This window comes from Rhipicephalus microplus, chromosome 9, assembly GCF_043290135.1.
Source record: "Rhipicephalus microplus isolate Deutch F79 chromosome 9, USDA_Rmic, whole genome shotgun sequence".
Classification (NCBI taxonomy): domain Eukaryota; kingdom Metazoa; phylum Arthropoda; class Arachnida; order Ixodida; family Ixodidae; genus Rhipicephalus; species Rhipicephalus microplus.
The window spans coordinates 36162525-36186407 of record NC_134708.1 but is presented as its reverse complement, the minus strand read 5'-3'; the positions used below and the strand labels follow the sequence as shown (position 1 = coordinate 36186407).

The 23883-nt window shown below is 45.4% G+C and overlaps 2 protein-coding genes across 4 annotated transcripts in view; one reads left to right on the top strand and one right to left on the bottom strand.

Moving 5' to 3' along the window:
• LOC142771663 (sodium-dependent proline transporter-like) overlaps positions 1–23883 on the top strand; it is a 55843-nt gene that overhangs the window by 3603 nt on the left and 28357 nt on the right. For 2 of the 3 annotated variants that reach the window (XM_075873447.1, XM_075873445.1), the window contains exon 2: positions 1602–1653. The exons of the other annotated variant lie outside the window; for it this stretch is intronic. The gene's annotated coding sequence lies outside the window, so the exon portion shown is untranslated. The remainder of the gene's footprint in view (positions 1–1601; positions 1654–23883) is intronic. 3 annotated transcript variants of the gene reach the window in all.
• On the bottom strand, positions 7128–23861 carry LOC142771296 (uncharacterized). The gene is made up of 7 exons (XM_075872771.1): positions 23585–23861; positions 23121–23374; positions 20556–20650; positions 19685–19705; positions 11273–11326; positions 9374–9602; positions 7128–7460 (listed from the first exon to the last, which is right to left on the bottom strand). Exons 1-7 carry the CDS (start codon positions 23816–23818, stop codon positions 7217–7219), a joined length of 1131 nt encoding a protein of 376 aa, XP_075728886.1. The 5' UTR covers positions 23819–23861; the 3' UTR covers positions 7128–7216.

The following is a 23883-nucleotide window of genomic DNA, read 5'->3' as shown; positions in this document are numbered from 1 at the left end:
CTCAAAGCTCGCTCATACTTTTCTCATAAAGCACTCCTTTCACTTTCGCATTCATTCATTCTCATATCGCTTATGGCATCACATCATGGGGGAATACTTACCAGTGTCATGTTTCATCCGTACAACATTTACAAAATCGAGCTATTCGCGCTATTTTGAACTGTTGTCGTGACAGTAGCGCCGCTCCCCTTTTCAAAGCAATAAAATATTAACTGTTAGCAATCTATTCAGGTTTAGTCTAATTATGTTTGTGCATAAACAAATAAGAAATCAACTTTCTGCTAATTTCATTGATCCTAAGATGTTAGTTAATACTAACACAACCAGGTCTGTGGCTAATAACTCTTTACTTCCTAAGGTTCGTACTAACTATGGTAAATCATCTTCTCTCTTCTGTACCATCACCACATGGAATAATTTGCCCACTTCGCTAAAATGCAAAGTTTATTTATTTTCATTTAAAAACTCATTAAGAGTACCTGGTAAATAGTTGATCTATCTTCTTTGTGTTGTTTTATGCTGTATTATTTGTTTTTTTTTATTCCATGCCTTTTTGTTTTCATTCTGCTTTATATATTTTTGTTTACACGATTTTAACAGCTGCTTGTGCTTTTATTATTTGTAATCATCACCGAGGGTCCCGTTACAGTCTTGTACTTTGGGACCCTCGTCTGTATAATTTACTCCCTGTAACATCCTTTTATGACATGATAATAAACTGATTGATTGATTGATTGATTGATTGATATCTGGGGTTTAACGTCGCAAAACCATCATATGATTATGAGAGACGCCGTAGTGGAGGGCTCCGGAAATTTCGACCACCCAGGGTTCTTTAACGTGCACCCAAATCTGAGCACACGGGCCTACAACATTTCCGCCTCCATCGGAAATGCAAAAAGCCGGGATTCAATCCCGCGACGTGCGGGTCAGCAGCAGAGTACCTTAGCCACTAGACCACCGCGGCGGGGCAAATACTTAATCTTTCTTTGCGTCTATTTTTTTAATAAAGAATGACGCTGGTATTCGGGCACGTGGTGAACTTGAGGATAGGAGGAGAAGATGAACAAAATAGATTGGTGATAGACGGGAATCATGCTCAGCCATATGCGAATTTCTCGTTGACACCAGAAGAATTCCCTGGTAACACTATTCCCTATCATATTCTTTTTACTTTCGAATTCCTTTTACTGGTTCATTATTTTCGGTATTACTGTATTATTGCCCCGCCGCGCTGGTCTAGTGGCTAAGCTACTCGGCTGCAGACCCGCAGGTCGCGGGTTCGAATCCCGGCGGCGGCGGCTGCATTTCCGATGGAGGCGGAAATGTTGTAGGCCCGTGCGCTCAGATTTGGGCGCACGTTAAAGAACCCCAGGTGGTCGAAATTTCTGGAGCCCTCCACTACGGCGTCTCTCATAATCATATGGTGGTTTTGGGACGTTAAACCCCACATATCAATCAATCAATCAATGTTATTACTGTATTATTCTATTTGGACGCGCCATCTTTGGATTTTTCTTTATTTCTGTAGCAAGTGTTTTTAACATCATTATTTGTTAAAAGTGAAGAAATTTTCTCTTATATTGATCATTCGCTTCAAGGACAAACACCCGAATTGGGCTGGAGCCAGATATTCAAGGTAGAAGCTAGCAGGCAAGTGGCCATGTCAATTCATTTTGTTTCACTCAGTTACCATCTTACTGTTTGCTTTGAAATCTCGTGCCCCGTAAAATCTCTTGAAGGACAAGTGAAAATGTTCGTTGATTATAAAAAACCTCAAAACGTCCTTAATTTTAATGTTGAGACAGTATCCAGTGGTAGACACTAAAACCTTTATATCAAGGTTAGCTCACTTCTTTCTAACTTTCAACAACACGTCTATATTCATTCAGCGTCAAATGACTTGTATGTAAATAAAGTTTACAAAAATGGAATGGTTATCAAAATATTACGGCAACATTAGAGCCTACTAGTTCACGTGCGAATTAGGAGTATAATAAAATTACATAGCGATTTCTAGTATAAACTTCGTCGTACAAGAAAGGTTTCAACATCAAGACTCGATAGTTTATACGTCGCAAGAAGTACGGCGATCATTAGATCAGTGTAAATGAATCAGTCAATCAAGCCATTATTATATCAATTAGCTCAAGGACTAGAATACAGGTTCACAGCGTAGCTTTCAAATTCTGTTTCTGCACCGCAGACGACACAAAAATACCAAATTCTTCACTATATCCGCGATATTGTCATTACCAGCAGCAGAGACCGATGGACTAACTGACACAATTGCAGACACTATACCAGCAGTATTGAAATGATCTGCTAGGTCTGATAAACTATTACATTAAGAAAGGGTTAATACCTATAAAGGGAAGATTGCCCAAATTATACCAATGCTTGTAAGACAAAAAGCAGGCTAGAATCTCGACAACATAGGCCGTATTGCATTAGCTCTTTTATTCACAAAACTTCATTTCTGACGGCTAACAGAGTTTTATTGCAAAAGTGGCGAAATCTCTTGCAGAAATTGATTTTCTCACAAGGAGCAAAAAATTGGCGTTTTTAGTTCAGAAAGATGTGAGGTGGTCACTTAGGGTGACCACCATGCAATGAGGATCTACTGGCCACTTTCGGTGATAGTACAGCTCTTCATTTCTAAATTCCTTAGCGTTAGCTACTCATACAACATGCTCTCCTGCACAATCAAAAGTATAAAACAAGCAGATACTTTTATATCTATAAAGATATTCAGAGTCTGCCGTCTGGAGCACCTTGAGGACGACCGCAGCCGGAAGAAAGCATACGCAACATGTCACATTGTAGCCCGAACGCATTAGCGCCCGATTGCCAAAAACACGCGCTATTAAAAATTTAACATGTGAGGATCACGTGTATGAAGAGAAAAAAAATGAAAAGGTGGTGGCCTGACGTGACCACCGAGCTGGAAAAAGTTAGGACGTAATGCAATAATACTGATTGTAAAGTTACTGTATGACCGTACAATAAAATTTGTTGGTGCGAAGCATTTTTTGAGCTCACGTGGTAATGGTTTTCGGTAATGCTGTTTAACCGAAGGAGGTTTTAAAAAAAAATTTCCGGAGCAGAAATTCTTGCCCACAAGTGAAGCCGTGCCAACCGTAAGATGGCGGCTGCGGCAGACGTCTTACTATGGACATGATGAGCTGTTGACGTTCAGTGATTGAGAAGAAGCGCTTTCTCCACCCGCCCAACGAGTTTAACATGGCAACCTTTCAGGGACAGATAGTGCTCAAAGTGCATCCTTGTGTTACTAGTTTTCTTTAGTAAGCCTAGAAGTTAAGGTAAATTTAAGTAGAGATTAAGTCACCAATACTAGTCACTGCGGATTGTTTCTTTGGAAACAACAATGTTTTAATTTATAATTCACTTAGTCTTTACACCAACAAATTAAAATCTATTTGATCGTTAAGTGGGCACACACAGAAAATAGCATGTTTCTGAGACCTTAATAGAGCATAAGCTGGATTTACTACTGCGGAGAAAACGTCGCGGGAGCTTCCACAAAAGCAATTTATTTTAAAACTCCTTGGTTTAACCGCATACTCACGTAGACGAAGAACTTTGAATTCATATTACCTGGGACAAAAAGCAGTTCGCAACTTCAGTTGCCTTCGAGATATGTACAAAATTTATTTGAACTAACCCGGAAAAAAGTTGAGAAAAGTATCTGGATGTTCCTTGTAATAACTATGATTGAAATGCCAGGAAAGTAAAGTTGACGTACGAAACCTTTCCTTTATGGCTACCAATGTCGCTGGTAAACAATCTCACGTTTAGGCTAAACGCACGATTATACCCCATAAAAGGGACGAAGAAATGAACCTCGCTGTAGCTCATTTGGTAGAGCGACGGAGGCGTTGTTGGAAGGTCGCAGGCTCAATCACTTTCAGCCGAACGTTATCTCTCGTCCTTTTTTACCTCACATATTCGTAAAGGGATCACGTGCTATATGCATGACACTAGAAGGCAGATATTAGATTGTTCCCCACTTTTCACCAAGGCTACCAGCAACGCTAATGAACACTCCCACGTCTAGATGTACATACATCCCCGCCCTCTCCGCAAAGGAGTTGGGGGGTGACCGCCGCTATAGCTCCATTGGAAGAGCATCGAAAATGTTATTCGAAGGGGGCAGGTTCGGCCCTTGTAGCATCTCTTCGCTTGTTTTGCTTTCTTCGCATTTCCGTCATAGTTACTACAAATAACATCAACTAAACTTTTTTTTGCTCTTCTCGTCTTCAAGTTTTAACTAATGATTCGCTTAACAAATAAGGCACCAAATCCTTAAAATTCCTCTTCTTTCGTTACACTCTAATTCAGCTCTTGCTTACAGGGCTAGATATAGGTGGGACACCGTACACTTTCTCACTTGTTTCCGGGATATAGCCAGCATTATGCAGTACCAGATTAAAAGTGTAGGCTTAGGTAAACCATACGTAACACAGTGCGGACCAGAGATCGGCAACCTTTTGAGGCTGAAGCGAGGTTCCGGGAAGCTGCATCGCAGGAGCCGGACACCGATTCGGGGGAGAATGGGGAAGGGTGGTGACATTTCCAGATTATAGACAAAGATATTCGGCTAATTGACTATAAGTGTTATCTGTAATCAATTTGCGAGAATAACATTGAATACTTGACAAACCGGGCCTCCTTAATGAACTCAATAAGGGAATTATGAGTAATGATATGTCGCTATTTAGCATAGTGTGAAGACGGGGACAATGCCAACTGGAAGCGATCTTTCTTGCTCACTCACCAACCCATTTGAGGACAAAACTCTCGCATCGGCCATCACATTCCTACGAAATGGTAAGCGCAGACGACAGTGCTCTGAAGTCATACCGGGGGCCACCTAATACGGTACCGCTGACCGCAGGTTGCCAACTCTCAACGTAGAAGTTCTCACGTTAATTAATCTGATATGCAGCCATGGGTAAACTGTGGTACGCTGCTTATAATATAACGTGTGTGACTGAATGTTTTAGTGGAAGAATGTTTTGTTTCTGTTTTTTAAGTCGGCATTTCCTTTGGCATGCACAGAATAACCCGGTGAGTACCTCGGATCTCAGTACTCTCGACACAATTATTGAGCACCTTGTAGAGTCCTATCTCTACAAGATGGCCCTAGTCGAGCAGTGAAGTCTTCCGTTTATGCCGAGGATATTTCTGTGTTTGATATAGTCAAAGGCGCTCATTACCTTCACAATATCTTACAATCCTAATTAAAGTGGCCCTGCAGCACTTTTAGAGCATGGTCAGAAAACACTGCCGGTCCGTAGCCGAGGCTCACGGACACATGTAAGCCAATGTTGTAGCGCAGCATGCTGCCTGTAATTGAAAATAAATTCTACAGTCATTGGCTAATTTTAGCATAGTGTGCTCGGTCGCTACTGGGGACTCCATGGGAGGGTGGGGCTTGTCCACGCCTGCACGTGTTATCACAGATCCCACGTACAATGGAAATCATTGTCATGCCGAGCACTAGGAGAGAAATGATGACTGACAAAGCAAAAAGCAGAGCAAAAGAGGCGAGAGTGATCTGTGTGAGGAGGAAGTCAGTCTGCCATCTCCCATGTTTCCTCTATCTTCACACCTTTAGCACGCACTTGCCCCAATTTTTTCGATGAGCAGCAATGCGTATGCACGACTGCCATGAAAGAAGACTGCCAATCAGGCTAGTTGGTTAAAGTGCATATTAAAAGGGTTTGCAGGTCAAGCACGGAAGTGCAGCAGGAAAGACTTAACAACGAGAAACCGAAACATGTCATCCCTCATTTCATTACTTTTCTCGCCGTTACGCCTTTCCTTCAGCACTTCCGTACTTCCGCTGTAAATGCTTTCAATGTGCAGTAAATTAACTGGCCAGAAAACCTTGCAGCACATGGAGTGATGCTATTGTTCCTTGGCATCATGATGACGTCGAAGGGCTCTTGAGTTTTCTCGTGATTTCTGTCGCCATATGGTAAAAAAATACACTTGGAGGACGCTCGAGCTCCGCTTTCAGTAGAGGGTGAAAGCGAAATCTGTACCAGTACACATCGTCTCAAACTGTTAGCCCGTCTTCAATTTTCGGTGCAGCTTCAACCATGCCGTAAGGGAAACGAATGACTGTGCGTATAACATTCGCTGTTCAAAACTGTCAAACGAGGATACATAATGCAACTGCAGTTCTTAAGCGTCAACCACGCCATAATCCTTCCTTTGAGAACAAGCGAAAAAGCCCGCTACACCTCTGTAGTGCAACACGCGACACAACAAGTTTACTTATTGCTGATGATCAATAAATATATTGGAGCAATATGCAATGGCTTGGTCTTTACACCACCCACTTATTGCGCAATTTGCGTGTTGTGACACCTGGTGCGATGCTACGCTACTGCAACGCATCGTTATACATGCGTTCAAAAGACTATTCACTACATGACATACAACTGCTTTTTTTTGTTTTCTCGAAGCAGTTTTAACGTATATTGCGCACTGTAAAAGTAACGCTCATAATCCTCGTTGTTCCTGTAGCTTGCCTTGGTTTATCCGAATTTAAGCTCTATATAATTTATTAAAACTTCGAACTGCTTTGTCTGGCAAAGTAAGTATTAACTAATGATAACAGCACTCCAAAAAAATAGTGCCGTGACTTGCCATAAAAATTTAGTTTTATTTCTCTATACACTCTCCCATACAGTCACATGACTTACATGAATCCTATAGGTGACACTGCTACTACAACTATGGCATGAAATACGCTACAAGAGATTAACTATATAAAGAATACGCAAGCACCCCGGAGGTACACATGAATGCACATCTTCTAGCAGCCCCCAGTAGCGGCTTGTTTCAGGCTTGCTTCGCTTCCAATGCCAGCTCAGCTGCAAGCAATCGACTAAATCTACGAGCCAGTTCACAAGCTTCAAGTTTTGTATACCTTGCAAGTACACAAGAATGCTCGCTCGTCTCGGTGCCACATTCACTATGAAGCCTTAAAAACAAAATCGACTGCCATAATTTTTATTAAGAGACATGCGATAGGAGCTAAACCAGAAATCTTCGACAAAAACAACTCTTCGAATCGGATAACAAATCGCTCCTCAATAACGTATACAAACACCAATAGATTGTTTACGAATGAAAATTAGTCGGTGTAAGGTGGCCCAATCAAGCTGTTTCAGATAAGCGCTTAAGCCTGTTGCCCACGATGCCTGCGCATTTCCTCCACTTCCTCTTCTTTGGCAGTGGCATATGAGACCACCGCCACACTCCCCTGGCCGTCCGCGGCCACCTCCGTCGTGTCCACGACCGGGTTCTCTCGAGCTGTTACGGACGGGTTCTTGGTGGCGGCGGCTCTCGTGGCGGTTGCCAGGCGGACTGTGCGCACAAATGTGAACCGCTTGGCGGTCGGAACAGTCTCGCCTGTCCGAAGCCTGCAAAACGTTGTATATTTCTGTATCCAGGGCATTCTTTTCAGTTATGAATGTTATAGTGGTAAGGCACACGCCTTAGATGCCTCCCCCATGGACTGTGCGAAGTCCCTTTCACTACGGCGTCTCTCATATCATATAATGGTTTTGGGATGTAAAGCCCATAATATATTATTAGTAGCTTCAGGACGCGTCGTCAACCGATCAAGCATCGATGCCGCAGGGTTAACGAACGAATATGAAGAGCACATTGAGCATGCACGGCGAAGCGTAGATTACCGCTCCTCAGGCAATGTACACCCCACGCATAACCACGTGCCGGGTCGGGTGATGCCTTTCCCATTTATCTGGTGGGTGTCCGGTGGTAGGATTCGAACCTGCTACCTCCCGTGGCCGAGACAGGCCCCCTAATCACTAGGCCGTACTTGTGTACCAGCAAGTCGTGCAGGATTGTTGGACTTTTGGCCACCGTGTGGATAAAATAATGGGGAGGGGTCGACCTCAACCTCCCAATTGAGCCGGCGTGCCGAAGAGCACCATTCCTGTTCTTTGAGAGTTGAGTACATCCACATGTGAATATTCTGTACAAAGTATTTTCAATCTTCGAACTCGTCCTCACGGCTGCTCTGGACATGACGACCACCCGTGTTCGGCACGGCAACCACCCGGCTTTGCACCAGTCACGTGACCGGATTTGTAACAGTGGTGGCAGCGGTGGGATACAGGGACTACCCTAACGTAACAACACGTTCATTTCTTCAACCTTGCGGTGAAGTTGCAACTTTTTTGGTCGGTCCTTCGTTGCGCAGTTTAACGTGTGGTATTGTGCTGCTGAGGATGTGAAAACTTGTGGGAGAGTTAAGGCGGAAGGGGGGGGGGGGTGAGGTAGCCATGCAGTGCTTTTAAGACACAATGTAAACAAACGCACGTGCATACTGCAGAGGAACATCAGAGTGCAAAGCCGAGATAACCAGAAGCGTATAAACATGCTGAGCATTTCCAGAAAAAGTTCAGCAGAAAAAGAGTTCGGCAGTGAAAGGCAGTTTCACAAAAGCATGCTTGAGAACGAATTGTGCTCTTGTGAAGAATCTACCCCATAACTTGTCCTGCACCCTACCCCAAAACCTACTGTGTAGATTAGGTTGTTTATATGAATAAGTTACTCTGCGTAATTGCTCATGTGTCATTATATAAAATTTGCATTTCATGAAGACTGGTACATTGGCGAAGGCACCCGACCAACAGAAAAAAAGGTACCACTAACCATATCGGTGCATATCAATGCATAAGACACTTAATTATGCCTGGAATTCCTTGTGTGCTATGTGCAGGCTATGAGTTTCGATTCAGTGTTGCTGAACATAGCTAAATGAGCAGCGAAGGATTTTTTGTACCTTTCTTAACACAGCTACTGTAATGAAGCAATAACCATCTCTATCTTTACGTGACAAATCCACGATGTCATTTATGAGACACTCCAGATTCATTTTGACCACGTAAGCTTCCTTGACGTTGTCCCAATTATAAGTTCATGGATTATTTTGCATTCGGCCTTGATTGATGCAATCGCCGTAGCCCAGAAATCAAACTGATGAGCTCGGGTCCCAGAAGCACGGCAATTGAGCCTGAGAAGATGTTCCCATAGAATCGTTCTACCGAGCATGCTTAGTAACACATTTTGTGAGTATTCTGATATTCTGATATGTGCTATATGGCTGAAGCTTTATCATTCGCTTGGCTCTGCTCTAATGGGCGCCGTTGTAACTCAAGTCACAGTGGCTGTTTCTGTCAAAGAAAAGACCCAAATCTCAAAGTATATGCATGTGGGTAGTCCGAGCTACAGATGCATTATCGGAAGCTTGAAATGAGTCGAAGTGACGGTATCTCAAACATCATGGCTACTCATCGTAACTTACTCTGATGTTCTCGTCGATGACGTTGTCGACGTCACCGTGGTCCTCGTCGAAAACGGCTGCTGCGTCTCCGGTGTGGAGACAGCGACGCAGATTCCTTCGACCACGTCCAAGTCGGACCCTTCGCACCGGCAGACGCCGTCCAAGCAAACTGCCTCGCCCAGGCAAGAGGATGAATTGTTGCATGCGGAGCCCACGAGACCTGGTGCTGGTCTCGAAGGTGTGGAGTGAACTGCGACGAACGAGAGTGCCGACAATGGTCACAGCGTTGCAAATTGAGAAGCGTTGACTGATTCAGACTATACACGGGAACAACTTCTTTTGGCAGAACTATGGACTTAGAGAACCGAAACACATGCTTATTAGTAGGGGGGGGGGTAGCAAAAGATTGTAACGATTTGGAGTACAGAGTACTCTACTATGGGAGAGCTTCGAGCCGTCCCGCGGGCATCATGTAGACGAACATTCATTCGTGGTTAATGAAGCTAGCTTCAAGTATTAGTAGCTATGTAAATGACAATTTTCTCATTGGCAGGGCTCAAATTACTGTTTTACTAATTTGGACCCTCACACAGTTACGGGCATTCGTAAGTAAAATATAATAATTGTTCACTTAAAAGAGACTGCATTTCTTATCATTGCTTTTCTTGGACAGCACCATATTTTCTGCGCGAAATGTTTTCTAATATAAACATGGCGTCCTTGACATGTGTGGGTCGCTGTACAGTGCAAACTGCTGTTTAGTTCTCCAAGGAAATATATTGATACTATAAAACTGAAATTTACTCTGAACCATTAAAATCTCTCTTTCCCCCTCCAATTTGTTTACACAAAGTGAAATTGTATCACTGAGGTAAGACACATACGGCGCAGTACACTCGGTGCAAAGAGGATGTGGTCCATGTGTTTCTCCTAAGTAACAACAAAGTATAGCCTATTATAAGACAAACGGGGAGTTGCTAGAATGGCAGGGCAGGAGAGCACAGCTGTGCATGAATAACAATGTGGGTGCACATATGGTACAGCATCGTAAGCTTTGCCAATCGTGATAAATTTTCAAACAACATTATGGTGCAATTCAGGAATAAGCAAGACGGAGAGAAATCCTCGAATACAATAATATTGCGCACGCAGGAGACACGTGCGTTACCTGCGCGTCGTTTGCACTAGGGAAAAAAAGAGGAGGAGGAGGGGGAGTAAACTTTATTATAAGAAACCAGCAGGTTTAGGTGGCCGTGCCCAAGCCTTCCGTGAGGGGACGTCAAGGGCTCGCCTCGACGCTGCCTCACGGGCGTGCAGGGTCCCCCAGGTTAGGTCGTAAAGAGCGGGGCTCCGCAGAGCCTCATGGAGCTTCGACGAAATGGCCTTGGCGTTACTGTGTCTGTACTGTGCCAGGCACTCCCACAGCATGTGCGGAAGTGTAGATTGCAGTTATTTACCGATAGACCCTTCACGACGTCATTATGGCGGCAGTGCTTTTTTTGTCAATTTGTTTCATGTTTTTCAACTAAAATTCAGTTGATAATATGAATCCACCTGTTGCGTTTCGTTTCGGTCTTCATGATTTTCGCGATGCGGGTTTTTTTTTTCATTTATTATAAAACATTTTAGCTAGCTACATTTTGTTTGCATTTCCAGAAAGTATGGACGCCATTAGATGAAGCCTGTGCGCATTGAGGTATATTCATACCTCTGATGAGATAAACTTTCTTTTTCGATGGAGGCGAAAATGCCGTAGGCACATGTTCTCAGATTTGGGTGCAGGTTAAACAAACCCAGTTGGTCGAAATTTCCGGAGCCCTCCACTACGTTGTCTCTCATAATCATATTGTGGTTTCGGGCCGTTAAATCCAACATATCAATCAAATCAAATCAGAGAAACGTTTTACAGACATAACTCACCAGTCGATTTCGGTGTGCTCCGGGAGACTTCCGTAGATTGGTTCGTTCCAGCCTCTGCGAATGAAATCAGAATGTTATTGTGTGTCACAGGCTAAACGATCCCAAAGGAGTTTAGACAGACTAATAATAATATTCCTAAAATTATGCCCATGTTCCTTTTCTCACTGTGAATATCGCGTTCAATCACAGTGCTCGCTTTGCTAAACAGAAAGGCCTTGCTAAAACTGCGGTATTTATGTGAATAGGCTCCACAAACCAGTTTCTTTGAAGCAGCGGTAATGCCATAGAATAATTTCTGTGTGTTTTAAGCAGTCTAGACAGGACCAGTAATCTTGGAACTTACGAAAATGTGCAGGCTGTGTAGAATAACGACTTAAAAGTGCAGCGCAGAGGCCACTAATTAGAGCCAGCAAAAGGAAAGGAAAACAATTGTGGCAGAATCAATGATTGCCCTCGTAACTTAATTGCAGAATGCCGCATATGTAGAATGGGATATATGAGCAAACAACACGATCAGCTGACTGGCAATAAAGCATAATCATTTACGATGCGAAAAGAGCACCCAAGACTCTCGCATGAAAGACAACACAACCGCATCACCCATATACCCCCACTGGAAAAGAAAAAAATTTCGCAAAACCTGTTGTGAGGGCAAGGAGTGATGATGATGGCACGCACAAAATGGTTTGAAATGCAGAAAAAAAATCTTTCTGTAGTTAAGCTCAAGCCAACTGAAAACAAGTCGCACCATAGATGTACCACTAATGTGAAGGACATGCCCTTTAAGGAAAACGGAAGCAACAGAAGTGTGAGAAGAGCCGGTTGTTGTAGTCTCTAATGGTGCAAGAAGAAATAAAATTTTTAGAAAGGTCTGTTTGATTGTTTTGATGATCTTGCTATAAATAACGTGATGCGAGGCGATATCTTAAGTGCCATTGTCTGTAACGGCACGTAACGGGAACTCCCGTAGGCTACGCGGCGCGGCAGCGCGTGCGTTTCAAATCTAATGGCGGATTTACACCACCACGTGATCTCGTCCACCAATGACATACACTTGTGACAGTATCATTGTGATGTGCTGTATTCTTCGCGCCGTATGCGCTCGTACGGACGACGACTCGCTTAAGGGGGCCCTGCAAAACGTTTTCAAGTAAGCATTGCATGACTTCAGAAACGAGGTCGATTGCTTCCCCAATCGACCACCTTAAAAGAATTTGTCGCAAGCTGTGATCGCTTTATCTCCTCTCTTTAAACAGCAAGCGCTAAGCAGGCAACAGGCCTGCTAGGTAGCTACGTCACGCATGTGCTGCAACCTCAAGCACTTTTTAGGGGCGAAGCTCCTTGTTTAGAAAAAGTTTATTTACAGCATGTACAGAACACAAAGGCTTCATACCATTCCAGTAACAGGGCACATATACATCGGCACATCTATATTTCACGACTAACATCACTACGTTACAGTGAAGACATTTGCTCTAATATACATGATTATGTTGGCATACATGTACACAATTATTCAATGTGATATCACGATACAAAGGTATAACGATACAATAGATCCAAATGAAACACAATTTGTAACAAATGAAATCATATATAACAACTCAACGGGCGCTGCTTAGCACCAAGTCGGTCGAAAAATGAGTTGTATCCTTTCGTGTTCCACCTTCACGAAAGGGCACGACCAATGCCGCAGAAACTCTTGCTCCCCGAGGAAGAAAAGCTCTTCGGAGAGGAACGCGAGGATCTCTCGTCTCATTCTCCCCAGTATCGGCCACAAGGCACGCCGGCGGCAATTGGCAGCAACGGCATCACATCGGTTTCTCCAAAGGCTGAACAGCCCCGCAACTATTAAGAGAGCGGAGAAGCGGCTACGCGGAAATCGGCCGTTGGACACGAAAGTTCGCACACCCTGTCCCCGAAAACCAGTATTAACCGCACGCCAAAAAAGGCGGGAAACCACACATTCAAACGTCGCATGTCGATTGGTCTCTACCATGACGCAGTTGGGGCAAGTGGAAGTGCGAACTACCTGCCATCGCTGCAACCGATCTCGCGTGGGGAGCAAGCCCCAGCCCAACCTCCAGACAAAGTCTCTGAGATGCCCTGGCAACACTGCGGCAGTTATTGGTTTCCAAGCGCGGTTCAATACAGATTGACGATGCTGGGGCACCAATGGCCGTAGAAGGGCGGCCATTGTGTCCACCACTTTAGAGTCGGCCACCTCTATCTCTGGGCACGTAGCTTCCAAACGTCGGTGAAATGCCAGAAGGGCTCGATACAAAGGTGGTAATTCAGTTGATTGGGGACCTTTGTTTGTTTGGCTATCCGGCAAGAAGACACGTAGTGATGGCCCCAGATGGTAGCGAGCCAGTGTCTGAGCGGGCATGTCATCATTGCTTAGTATTCGCAATAGAGTGCGGAGGCACAATGTAGAAGCCGCGACGGAAACGTCAGGGAATGCAAAACCGCCTTGATCTCGCGGCTGAGCTAACGCTGGACGCGATAACAATTCTGTGCCACCAGACCAAAAAAATGAACTGATGCAGCTTTGAACTTTCCTGCAGACGTGGAGCGGTGGTTTAACAGAATGGCAAAGGTACCAAAATTTTCCTAGGTACACCGTATGAGTTAAGTATCGGCGTTCCAAGAGAGGGAATTCGAAGTGCCTGGCTGCTTTGATATCATTTAGAAGAGTTTGTACAACAGATGACCAGATGCTATCTTGTATACCAAATACAGTGAAAGTAACTCCGAGTATTGAAATATCAGGAGACCACTGTAAAGGCGACGTGATGTTGATACGACCGCTGGGGTTGCCAATAAAAAAATACTGGCTTTTAGAAAAGTTTAACTTTGCAGCGGAGATAATACCAAAATCATGGAATGTATCAAGAGCATGCTGCAGCGACTGTTCATTATGTACATATAGAGTGATATCATCTGCATATGCAGCGACCTTTACTTGAGTGTTACCGGGTAGAGGTAAGCCACGAATCTGCGGGTGATGTTCAACGGCCCTTAAGAAGGGCTCTAATGCAAGGATAAATAACACTAGGGAGAGGGGACACCCTTGACGGACCCCACGCGTGACTCTAAATGCGTGACTCTCACGGGAATCTAAGTAAAGGGTACTTTCTAAATTAGTGTACATCGCGCTGATAAGGTCAATGAACCTACCCGGGAATCCGTATGCGTGTAAAACATTTAGTATGTAGCCATGTTCTATGAAATCAAAAGCTTTCTCTTGATCTAATGAAACCAACAGTCCTTGCGCACATCGGCTAATAGTGTATTGAATGATGTTCCGCGTTAACCACGTATGGGTGTGTATTTCTCGGCCCGGAACAGAACAGACCTGGTGGGGAGCAATTAATGTTGCAAGAAATGGACTGATTCGGCGCACCAAAATGTTAGCCAAGAGCTTGTAATCTACATTGAGCAGGGTAATAGGGCGCCAATCTTCTGGTCGCGTGGACATTGGGTCTTTCTTGGGAACTAGTGTTATACGGCCTTTGTGGAAAGAAGTTAGAAGTGTAATATCTTGGAAACACCTGCGAATGACGCGTGACATAGTTGGACCAATGATAGGCCAGAACTGTACATAAAACTCTGCAGGAAGTCCGTCAGGCCCTGGGGCCGATCCCTTTTTCATTGCGTCTAATGCGCCTTTGATTTCGTCATCGGATGGCGGTGATAGGAGGACGTCATTTGACATGTTGGAATCATGAGGTAAATCTGTTAGCAGAGGATGCGAAGAAACAGATCCTGGGTAACAGACATTAGCACCAGATTTAGCCATTGACTCAAAGTGTTCAGTGAATTCCTGAAAGTCGCGCGTACCCGCAGCAGCTGGGGTGATAGAGTTGAGCGAGTGGGCAGGCGAGCCTGGTGGACAAAGCAGAGCTCTGCGTGCATACCTTAGCACCTCAGGGTGTGCACAGGGTGCACGTCTACAGCGCCAAGCTGCCGCCGAGAGTGAAGAAGCGCGCATAATACGCTGGTACCGTTCAACGAGCTCCTCTTGCCATGCCCGCATTACAGTGGAAGGACTGGGATCTCGATTGGCAATGCGTATCTTCTGGATTAACAATGACGCATCTTTTTGTACATATGGGTGCAAAGTCTTCTGCCCGACGCACTGCAATGATGCCGCCACTGTTCTTTGAGGCGATCCCAATCAGCTACATCCGCCCCAATGAGCGATGCGCGTAACGCTCGGGATAATTTCTCCGTAGCCTGAGAGTCCTGGAGGACGCGGCAATCGAGACGCCATGGTCTGTGAACCGTTGGCGTCCCCGCTGGCAGGCGGAGAGAGAACATAACCGGCCGATGGTCGCTAATGTATGCTGGTGTCGGTGGCAATGACATTACCCCGGTGTCGTGAACGTAGGTAATGAGACTGGGGGATGCATACACGCGATCAATTCGGCTGCTCGACGCTGCTCGACGCCAAGTATAGGCATAATTACTGCCATGTACACTTTGATGAATGTCACTCAATGCCAATTGCTGCACTAGACGTTCGAGTTCTCTGGCATTCCAGTTTGACCGGCCGCGACCCGGACCTCGAACGTCTGCGTGTGAGTCTAAGACACAATTGAAATCCCCTAAAAGTACCACATGTCGGGAATTTAAAAGAAACGCATCAAGAGATTGGAAGAACGCGTTTGAGTTCTCGCGTGCCGCTGGGGCATACACGGCAACAAATCTTATTCTTAACGAAAAAAAGGTGCAGTCGAACGCCAGCACGCGTCCGAAGGCATCGAAGGAAACATGATGGTCACGTAAAAGACCTCGGTTAAAAATAACGACTCCGACGCCAGTCGAATGCGTGCTGGCGTACGAAAAGAAACAATCAATATTGAACGCGCGCTTGAAAGCGAGTACATCAGAAAGCCTGAAAAAATTTGTTTCTTGCACGAACAGCAAATCACAATGCACTGAACGTGCGAAAGCCAATACCTCAGCCTGTTTTTGTGGATTTCGGAAACCTTGAACGTTAAAAGTAATAAATTTTGAGTAAGAGCCATGGGGAAAATGAAAACATACTATAGGATCACGCAAATGCAGGGGTACCTTTATCAGGTGCGGGAGCCAATGCCCCGCAAGTGGCTGAGTCCTTTTTTCCGGCCAGGCGATCCACCGGAGGCTCGGGGCTTCCGGGATCGCGTCAAAGTCCGCAGGGGACTTCTGTCTCTGGTGGGGGCTTCTAAGTCACGAGTAGTTATCCGGTGGCGTTTGGTGTCCGGGTTTTTGAGCGAGGATGGTACAAAGACGTCTCCACTGTCCTGGCTTATGTCACTGGAGCTGGCGTCTTCGTCAATTTGTAGGGGCGCCTCACTCGTGGTGCTGTTGGAGTCCTCGTAGATGCAGGCGTCGTCTTCTTGAGGTGTGAACTCCTCGATGACACCTGAACTTGTTGTCGACAGAGCAGCAACGCGAGGAGCCTCAGATGCAATATTCCCATCTGAGACGCCGTCTTCACGAGGCGCCTCGTCTGACGAGGGCTTGGCCTGCGATTCCTCAGAAATGGCCACGGGACGCGGGGAACTTAAGTTTTCAGTACCTGGCGGGATTACCAGGCCCGGAATCGTTGGAAACGCAGTGGGCGTCTGGTGCAGCGTCGCGATTGGCACACCTTGATCGTGGTCGGTTACCACGGCTCGCGTTGACGAATCGTCGCACTTGTTCTTAGATGGCGTTCCTGGTTGAAGTGGGGGGAAATCCTTGGATGCCGCCTCGGAATACGATGGCCTGATGGTGCAGGCCACGGTGGCATGCGGGTCCCCACAACGGCGACACGGCAGCGAGCAGCCTTTCCCGTCGTGGCCATAAACGCCGCACCTTCCACAAAACGAAGCTGTGCAGTTCATGCGGAAGTGACCACTGTCTCCACATCGACGACACACTCGCTGGATGCCTTTATAGTCACAGGTTACTCGATGGCCCGCGACTTTGAGGTAGTTGGGCACCGGTGACGAAGCCTTCATTTCCATGTGGACGTATCGCGTCCCAGTGGTCACGGTTGGGCGCGATCCCATGAGTCCTCTGGTGATGTGCAGCACCTTCCCGTAGGGAGAGAGTGCTTGTGCGAGGACTTCGCTGGGTACGCGGCACGGCAGGAACAAGACGGTCACTTGGGACACTTGGGGTCCCAGGGGTAAGATGGCGACGCGCTCTCCTCGGATGATGAGGTGCGACGCGTCTACGATTTGGGCCAGTGCGGCCTCACTGTTGACGGTAACTTGGTAGTTCCGGCCTCCAAAGTGCTGAACGCAGTATACTTCTTCGATTCCTACTATTGAAGACGTCGCGTCAACGACGTCTTCGGGACTAGTCCCCTCGGGGACGACTACGTCGAAGGCTAGCGCCTTCTTCGGGGGCTGGCTTGCCATGACGGGCGTCCGCCAGCCAAGAGACGCCGTGAGACGCTAACAACAACTTGAGACGCTAAGACGCTCCTTCTGGCGTGGCTTGGGCGTCCCTCGTATGTAACCACCAGTGGCACATACCCGAAATAGGTTTAACACTTGACCTCTAAGGTGGTGCCAGTGAGAGATTTCTTCTGTGCGTTGTTTAACAATGAAAAATAGTGCTCAATGTACATGCCAATGGCTGCTAATGGGGAATGAGAGACATGAGCATTCGGCTTTCAGTCAACGCGCACTCTGCGATCCCCATTAGCAGCCATTGGCATGTACATTGAGCACTATCGGACAAGAAAGGGATGCTACATTATACTCGCTGGGTGTAAACTCCTTAGCATTAGAAAGGTTTAGCGAGCGTTGAGCCGCAGTGCCATGAATACAATGAACTTGTATATACCATGAACGAACTCAAGGTGGTTAACAATGAGAAGTAGATACGAAGCGCAAGCCGTAAGAAAGTAAAAGCCGAATTCTCCTGTCTCTCATTTCTCATCAGCAGCCATTGGCATGTAAATTGAGCCCTATCTGACAGGGAAAGGTTGCTACGTTATACTCGCTGGGCGTAACCTCCTCGGTTTTCGAAAGGTTTAGCGAGCGTTTGGTCGCAGTGCCATGAATACAGTGAACTAGAATATACCATGAACTCGAGGTGGTTAAAGGTGGGAAGTGGACCCAAAGCGCAGGCCGTAAGAAAGTGTGCGTGTGCCACCTCTCGTTTAGTCCTTGGAATGTCCGCTGGATGGCGGTGCTTCTATATGGGGAATATATGATGAAAAGATGCGAGATGGTGGGACTTGGAGTGTTGAATAGATGGACGAACGGACACACAAACAGATGCATGGATGGACGCATGAACGGACGCAGGGGCGGATGCATGAAAAAACGCAGGGACGGGCGCACAAACAGATGCATGGACGGTCACACAGACGGACGCATGGACGGACGAATGCTTCGCCCCACTCTCCATCATTCACTCCGTGGATATGCTGCCATTTTTTTTCCTCAAAAGTGCAGCTTATTTTCAGTTTGACCACAGGCAAGCCCGTGGACACACGGTGACCTCCCGCGGAGGCCACAGTATCAATGCAACCCATGATTCTCAAATCAGCCAATGACTATGAATTTGAATATATGGCAAGGTCTTCGGGTATATGGTATTTAATTTAAAAAATTGACTTCTAGCTAAATTTGGTGAATAATGCTGCTATAATGCCTGGCTGATGTGTTTCGAGAAACCTCGACAACCGATCGGCCAGCTTTTCTGACCAATGATGAAAATAGGGAAGGAACTCCTTGGAGTAAAATGCAAAACAAGTAGAGAACAGTATGACATCTAGGTGACAAACCAAAACCAAAGAAGTTATAGAGCTGCTTCGCTCAGCCTTTAGCCGTTACATTAGCAGTCATAATTATTGATAATAATTTATTCTACTAGTAACGCAGACATCTCTTTTTTAAGGAAAATCGTTATAAAGATACAACCACAATGTTTTCCCACAATGACATGACCTAAAGGATAACCACGTGTGCAAATGTATACCCATGTCTGATCGCTCGTGAGGACACGTGAGTCATATATTCAGGGAGACGATGATCATGTGGAAGGAATGGCAGTGTTGCCATTCGTTGCGTGTGACACACGTTGAATCATACTCAAACAAGTGTGTGTGTTTGAAAATTAGATATATTTACACTACACGACGTTGCTTTTCTACCGAATGAGAGGGTTTTAGACTCGCGAGGCTGTTAGAAGGTACTTCTTATTCTTGAAGCCCCCTATTTATGCATGCGATTACCTAAGATGGCAAATAAAACAGTGCTTTTTGTTTTCATTGAACGCGAGGGCTCGCTCGTCGTACGGTGCGACGTAAAGCAAGCCGCCCCTGTACAGCCACGCTGGCAGCTTGTTAAGAACCGCACATCAAATTTACACTCCTTCAAAATGCAGGTGCGACAGTACACGAGTTCGGTTAATACTTACGGGGGTGCTCTTGTGCCACAGCTGCATGGAAGTAAAACAAATGCACATGTTAGTCAACGCTTTATTGGTGATAGTTAACATAAAAAGATTTCATGTTTCCTGAATATTAATTAGAGAAAAACAAGCAGTCATTTAAATGTTGACACCTCTTCAAAAGCTCTCGTTGAGCAGCAATCGCGAATTCGAATCATAAGGGCAATGTCGCGAGCGCTCAAACGGGCGCTATCTGAATAACTATGAGTACACAGCCTATATATGCACTGGGATCTTACCGCTTATTTCTCGTTGCGATGGCAGATAACCCAAAAGCCTCTTCGTTCCTTGGAGTAGCCGTATTCGCTTAAAGGCTGTTTCACGTGCAGTGATTTCAGCGGAAAAAATCCTTCCGTTCCCTCCATTCGCTTTGTTTACAACCGCTGCTCATGGGGGTTTTGTTTCACAAGGAGTGAAAATGCTCTGCGATTGTCACTCTGCCTCTGTGATAGATTATTCGTAACATATATAGCTCAGTGAAATAGGTCAATCTTAAGACTCCCCATGTATAATCTACCAATTTGTTACCACATTCTCTGTTTCTCCCTTTCAGTAAAAAAAATTTCTCCACTACGGCGTCTCTCATAATCATATGGTGGCTTTGGGACGTTAAATCTCACATATCAATTGATTATCTGAAGTTAACGTGAATATAACAACACCGGGGCGATAACCCCTTCTAAAAGTCACTGCCGTAAATTAACTAAAGCAACAGAGCATTAGCTCCCGTCCTGTGTGTTCTTTACTGTGTCCCGTTTTCCTCGCGCTAAGCTTCCGTAAATGCGTCGCATAATGGGCCACCCTGTACAAATCGTGAAGAAGCGCTCTACATGCTTACGTCCGTTCGAAAGTATAAACAAGAGAAGGAACAGCGCGACCATGAGGACCAGGACGCACGCCATGAGTGTAAGCACCAGGCTGGATTTTCTTTTCCTGTGAGAAATAAGGCAAGCCAGAAAAGAGTGAGGGAATAAGTTACGAACAATCTCTGTGAAATTCACACACTTAGTGACAATTTCTACAACAGCTGTTACAGTGGAGGTTCCCAGAGTATTGCAGACCAGAATTTTTTATCATCATCAATCTATATGGGCTCTATCGCTGCCCAAGAGCCGAGTACAGATGGCTAACGTGTGACTTCATGTGAAAGAAAACTTGTTGGCGTTTTGACGGTCGCTTTGTCTCATGAATACCTCAAGCATTCGAAAGCAAATCTTGCGCATATTAGGTGGCAACAAGTAAAGCTCCATATATACTGCAGCTTCACGATTTGAACATTTTTTTTCTGCTTTAATGAATCCCCTTGCTTCAATTATTTTTAAATCCTAAACAACGCGGATTTAAACAGGATTCTTCACGTACAATCCAAATAATTGAATTCTATCATGATATAGCATCAGTTTTAGGATAATCGAGGACAAATTGTTTATTTTTGACTTCAGAAAGGCCTTCGATGCGGTATCACGCTCGATTCTGATTCACAATCTGTAGAACTTGAACCTTCATAAAACCATTTGCCGATGGATTGCGGGCTATAACTTCAAGAAAACAGAAGGTTGATCTAGCTGGATCATGTTCATGTTTAGTTTCGGTGACATAGCTTTACCTCAAGGTTCCGTACTCGGCCCACTTCTCTTTGTGTTTATTAATAATATTTTGGATACAACTAAGTGTCGTATTAGAATGTTTGCTGATGACCATGTGTTTTATATTGAACTGACCGACCAAATGAATTTCCCCCATCTTCAGGATGACCTTAATGACGTGGAGGTATGGTGTAAAAATATTAATATGGTACTAAATACTAATAAATGTGTTCACGTCAGTTTCACCAAAAGGGTCATTAGGTTTACAAATCAGTACATCTTAATGCAATGGAGTTATTAGGAAATAACACAAATACAAGTACTTGAGTGTCACATTTTCTTAGAATGGGAGATGGTCTGAACACAATGCTAGTGTTCTCTGCCGAGCTGAAAAAGCCCTGGGCTTTTTACAACGAAATCTTAAACATGTAACCAAGAATATTATACAGGCCGCATATTACGCCTATGTCAGGCCAGTACTGGAATACGCCTGTCCTGTGAGGGATCCGTTTCACCAGGTACACGTTCGTGCACTAGAGCGCATTCAGTTGATAGCAGCAAGATTTTTTCTGGAAATATATGACCAAACTGTAAGCTCTCATTATACGAAAAGAGAAATTAATTGACAATACTTACAAGATTGAAGACGTAATCTAAGATTGAAACTATTTTATTCAATCTATAACAAGAAAAGGGGCGTTAATCTTTCAGAATAATTAAAACCGGAGCATTATCATTCTTTTCATCATAACCACAAATTTAAACTATGGCCATACAACCCCAGAACGGATCTTTTTTAAGCATTCTTTTTTTTCCGCAAGCCATTGCCGAATGGAATATGTTATCGGCTGATTTAGTTGGCCGCAAGACTGCGGATTTTTTAACGAGGCACTGTGCCCCCACAATGCCTAAGATGGCGCTGCGGACAATCTTCAAAATAAATAAATGAGAATTAGAAAACACCTTGGATTGTAAAAGTGCGCATGCGCGCTTGTCCGACGGTTTGTGGCACTTCCATGTCGGTTTTCAGTAAGAAGCCGGTAATATCTAGCACCCGTCCTGTGTATGCGTTTCTTACTTGTGTCTACGTTTCGGTTTTTCGCGCTATGAATAGGAACACATATGACGCAAGTCAACGGATCCTCATCACCACCGTGGGAATGGTGTCTCGGCAGAAGACGCGTCTGTAAAGACGTCATGTTTCTCGTTAACAATGTTCCTTGCAGCACAAGAACCGTAGAGGTTTGTTAACATCTGCTACTTGCACTGGTCGCACAAATAAGTTAGTTACCAAGCGATTGATCGCAAATAGCTGCAAAAAGTCGCTTTGGTCACAAAGTGACTGCCTCGACTCAATCACTTGTTGTGTTATTTTTTTCAGCCATGGAACATCTGTCGCCAACTTCTGAAACAATGAGATAATAAGGGTTGGGACGTCTGTTTATATCACGGGGCAATTAAAATGCGAGTCATGTGATAATGAATGCCAATTGTATGCGGAGGCATTCAAGGCGTGCGGAAGCGCGAATGTAGATCTTCTTTAGTCACTCTTTGGTGGCCAGTCGCGATTGGTCGTGCGATGCTAGTTGTAGGTGTGAACAAGCCTCAGGACGGTAAATTAAAATGAACAGCGCAACCACAACACGCACCAAAGAGGAAACAAACGAGGAACGCGAGTGTCGTGGGGCGTGTTTTTGTGTTTGTGCTGTTAACTTAAGTTACTAGGACCGAATGAAGTTTCATTTAAGATGGTGGTCGCAGCATCATTTTCGAATACAGTGACGACGCTTTAGAACATCAAGTTAATCCGCACTCACGGTTCGGAGAGCTCTTTTGTGTCGGTGTCTTTTGACACGCCCTGGAGGGGCAGACTGTGCGACTGCCGAGCCGTTCCAGATGGTAGGGCGCGCCGGCGGTCGCCGGACAAGGCCATCTTTGCGGACGTGGCACTGGCGACGCCGCTAGACGCCATGCTGCTTGTGACGCTAGTCGTGGGGCTGGACCGCGTACTCATTTGGTCCTGTGAGACTGAATCGGTGCGGCTGGTCTGATCGGGATGGCCCGTTCCTGCCTGCATGCATGCAATCAATGGTAAAGGCCGTTTCACGTGACACAGAACGCAGTGATTTTTCAGGCTGCGAATTCCCTCGCAGCAAATAAAACAGCTGTTTGCTCTTACCGCGGCAGCCAGCGGTGAGTGACCAACATGTTGCAAATCTTTCGTAATTCCTCATACTGAGATCATAGCTTTAGGATTTAAAACTTTTAAGATTAAAACTACCTGAAAATTGACTCTGCCCTTCTTCGGAGATATGCACTGTTCCGCCGCAGTCGGGACGCTGTGTTCCCGTGAAGCTCGACAGGCCATTCGTCCCGAGTCTTCACGAGTGTTGAGCAATGAAGCGAACAATGGCCCAGGTGGAGGCACGTGGTCCCACATCGATGTCCATAATCGGCCATCTTGAAATCCAGGCGCCCTCGACGCACCGAACGAACTCGACGTCGTCTCTTTCATGGCTGCTGATTTCTCAACTGCTGTTCCCTGGTTTCGTCAACGGACCGTGTGGGGGGGGGGGGGAC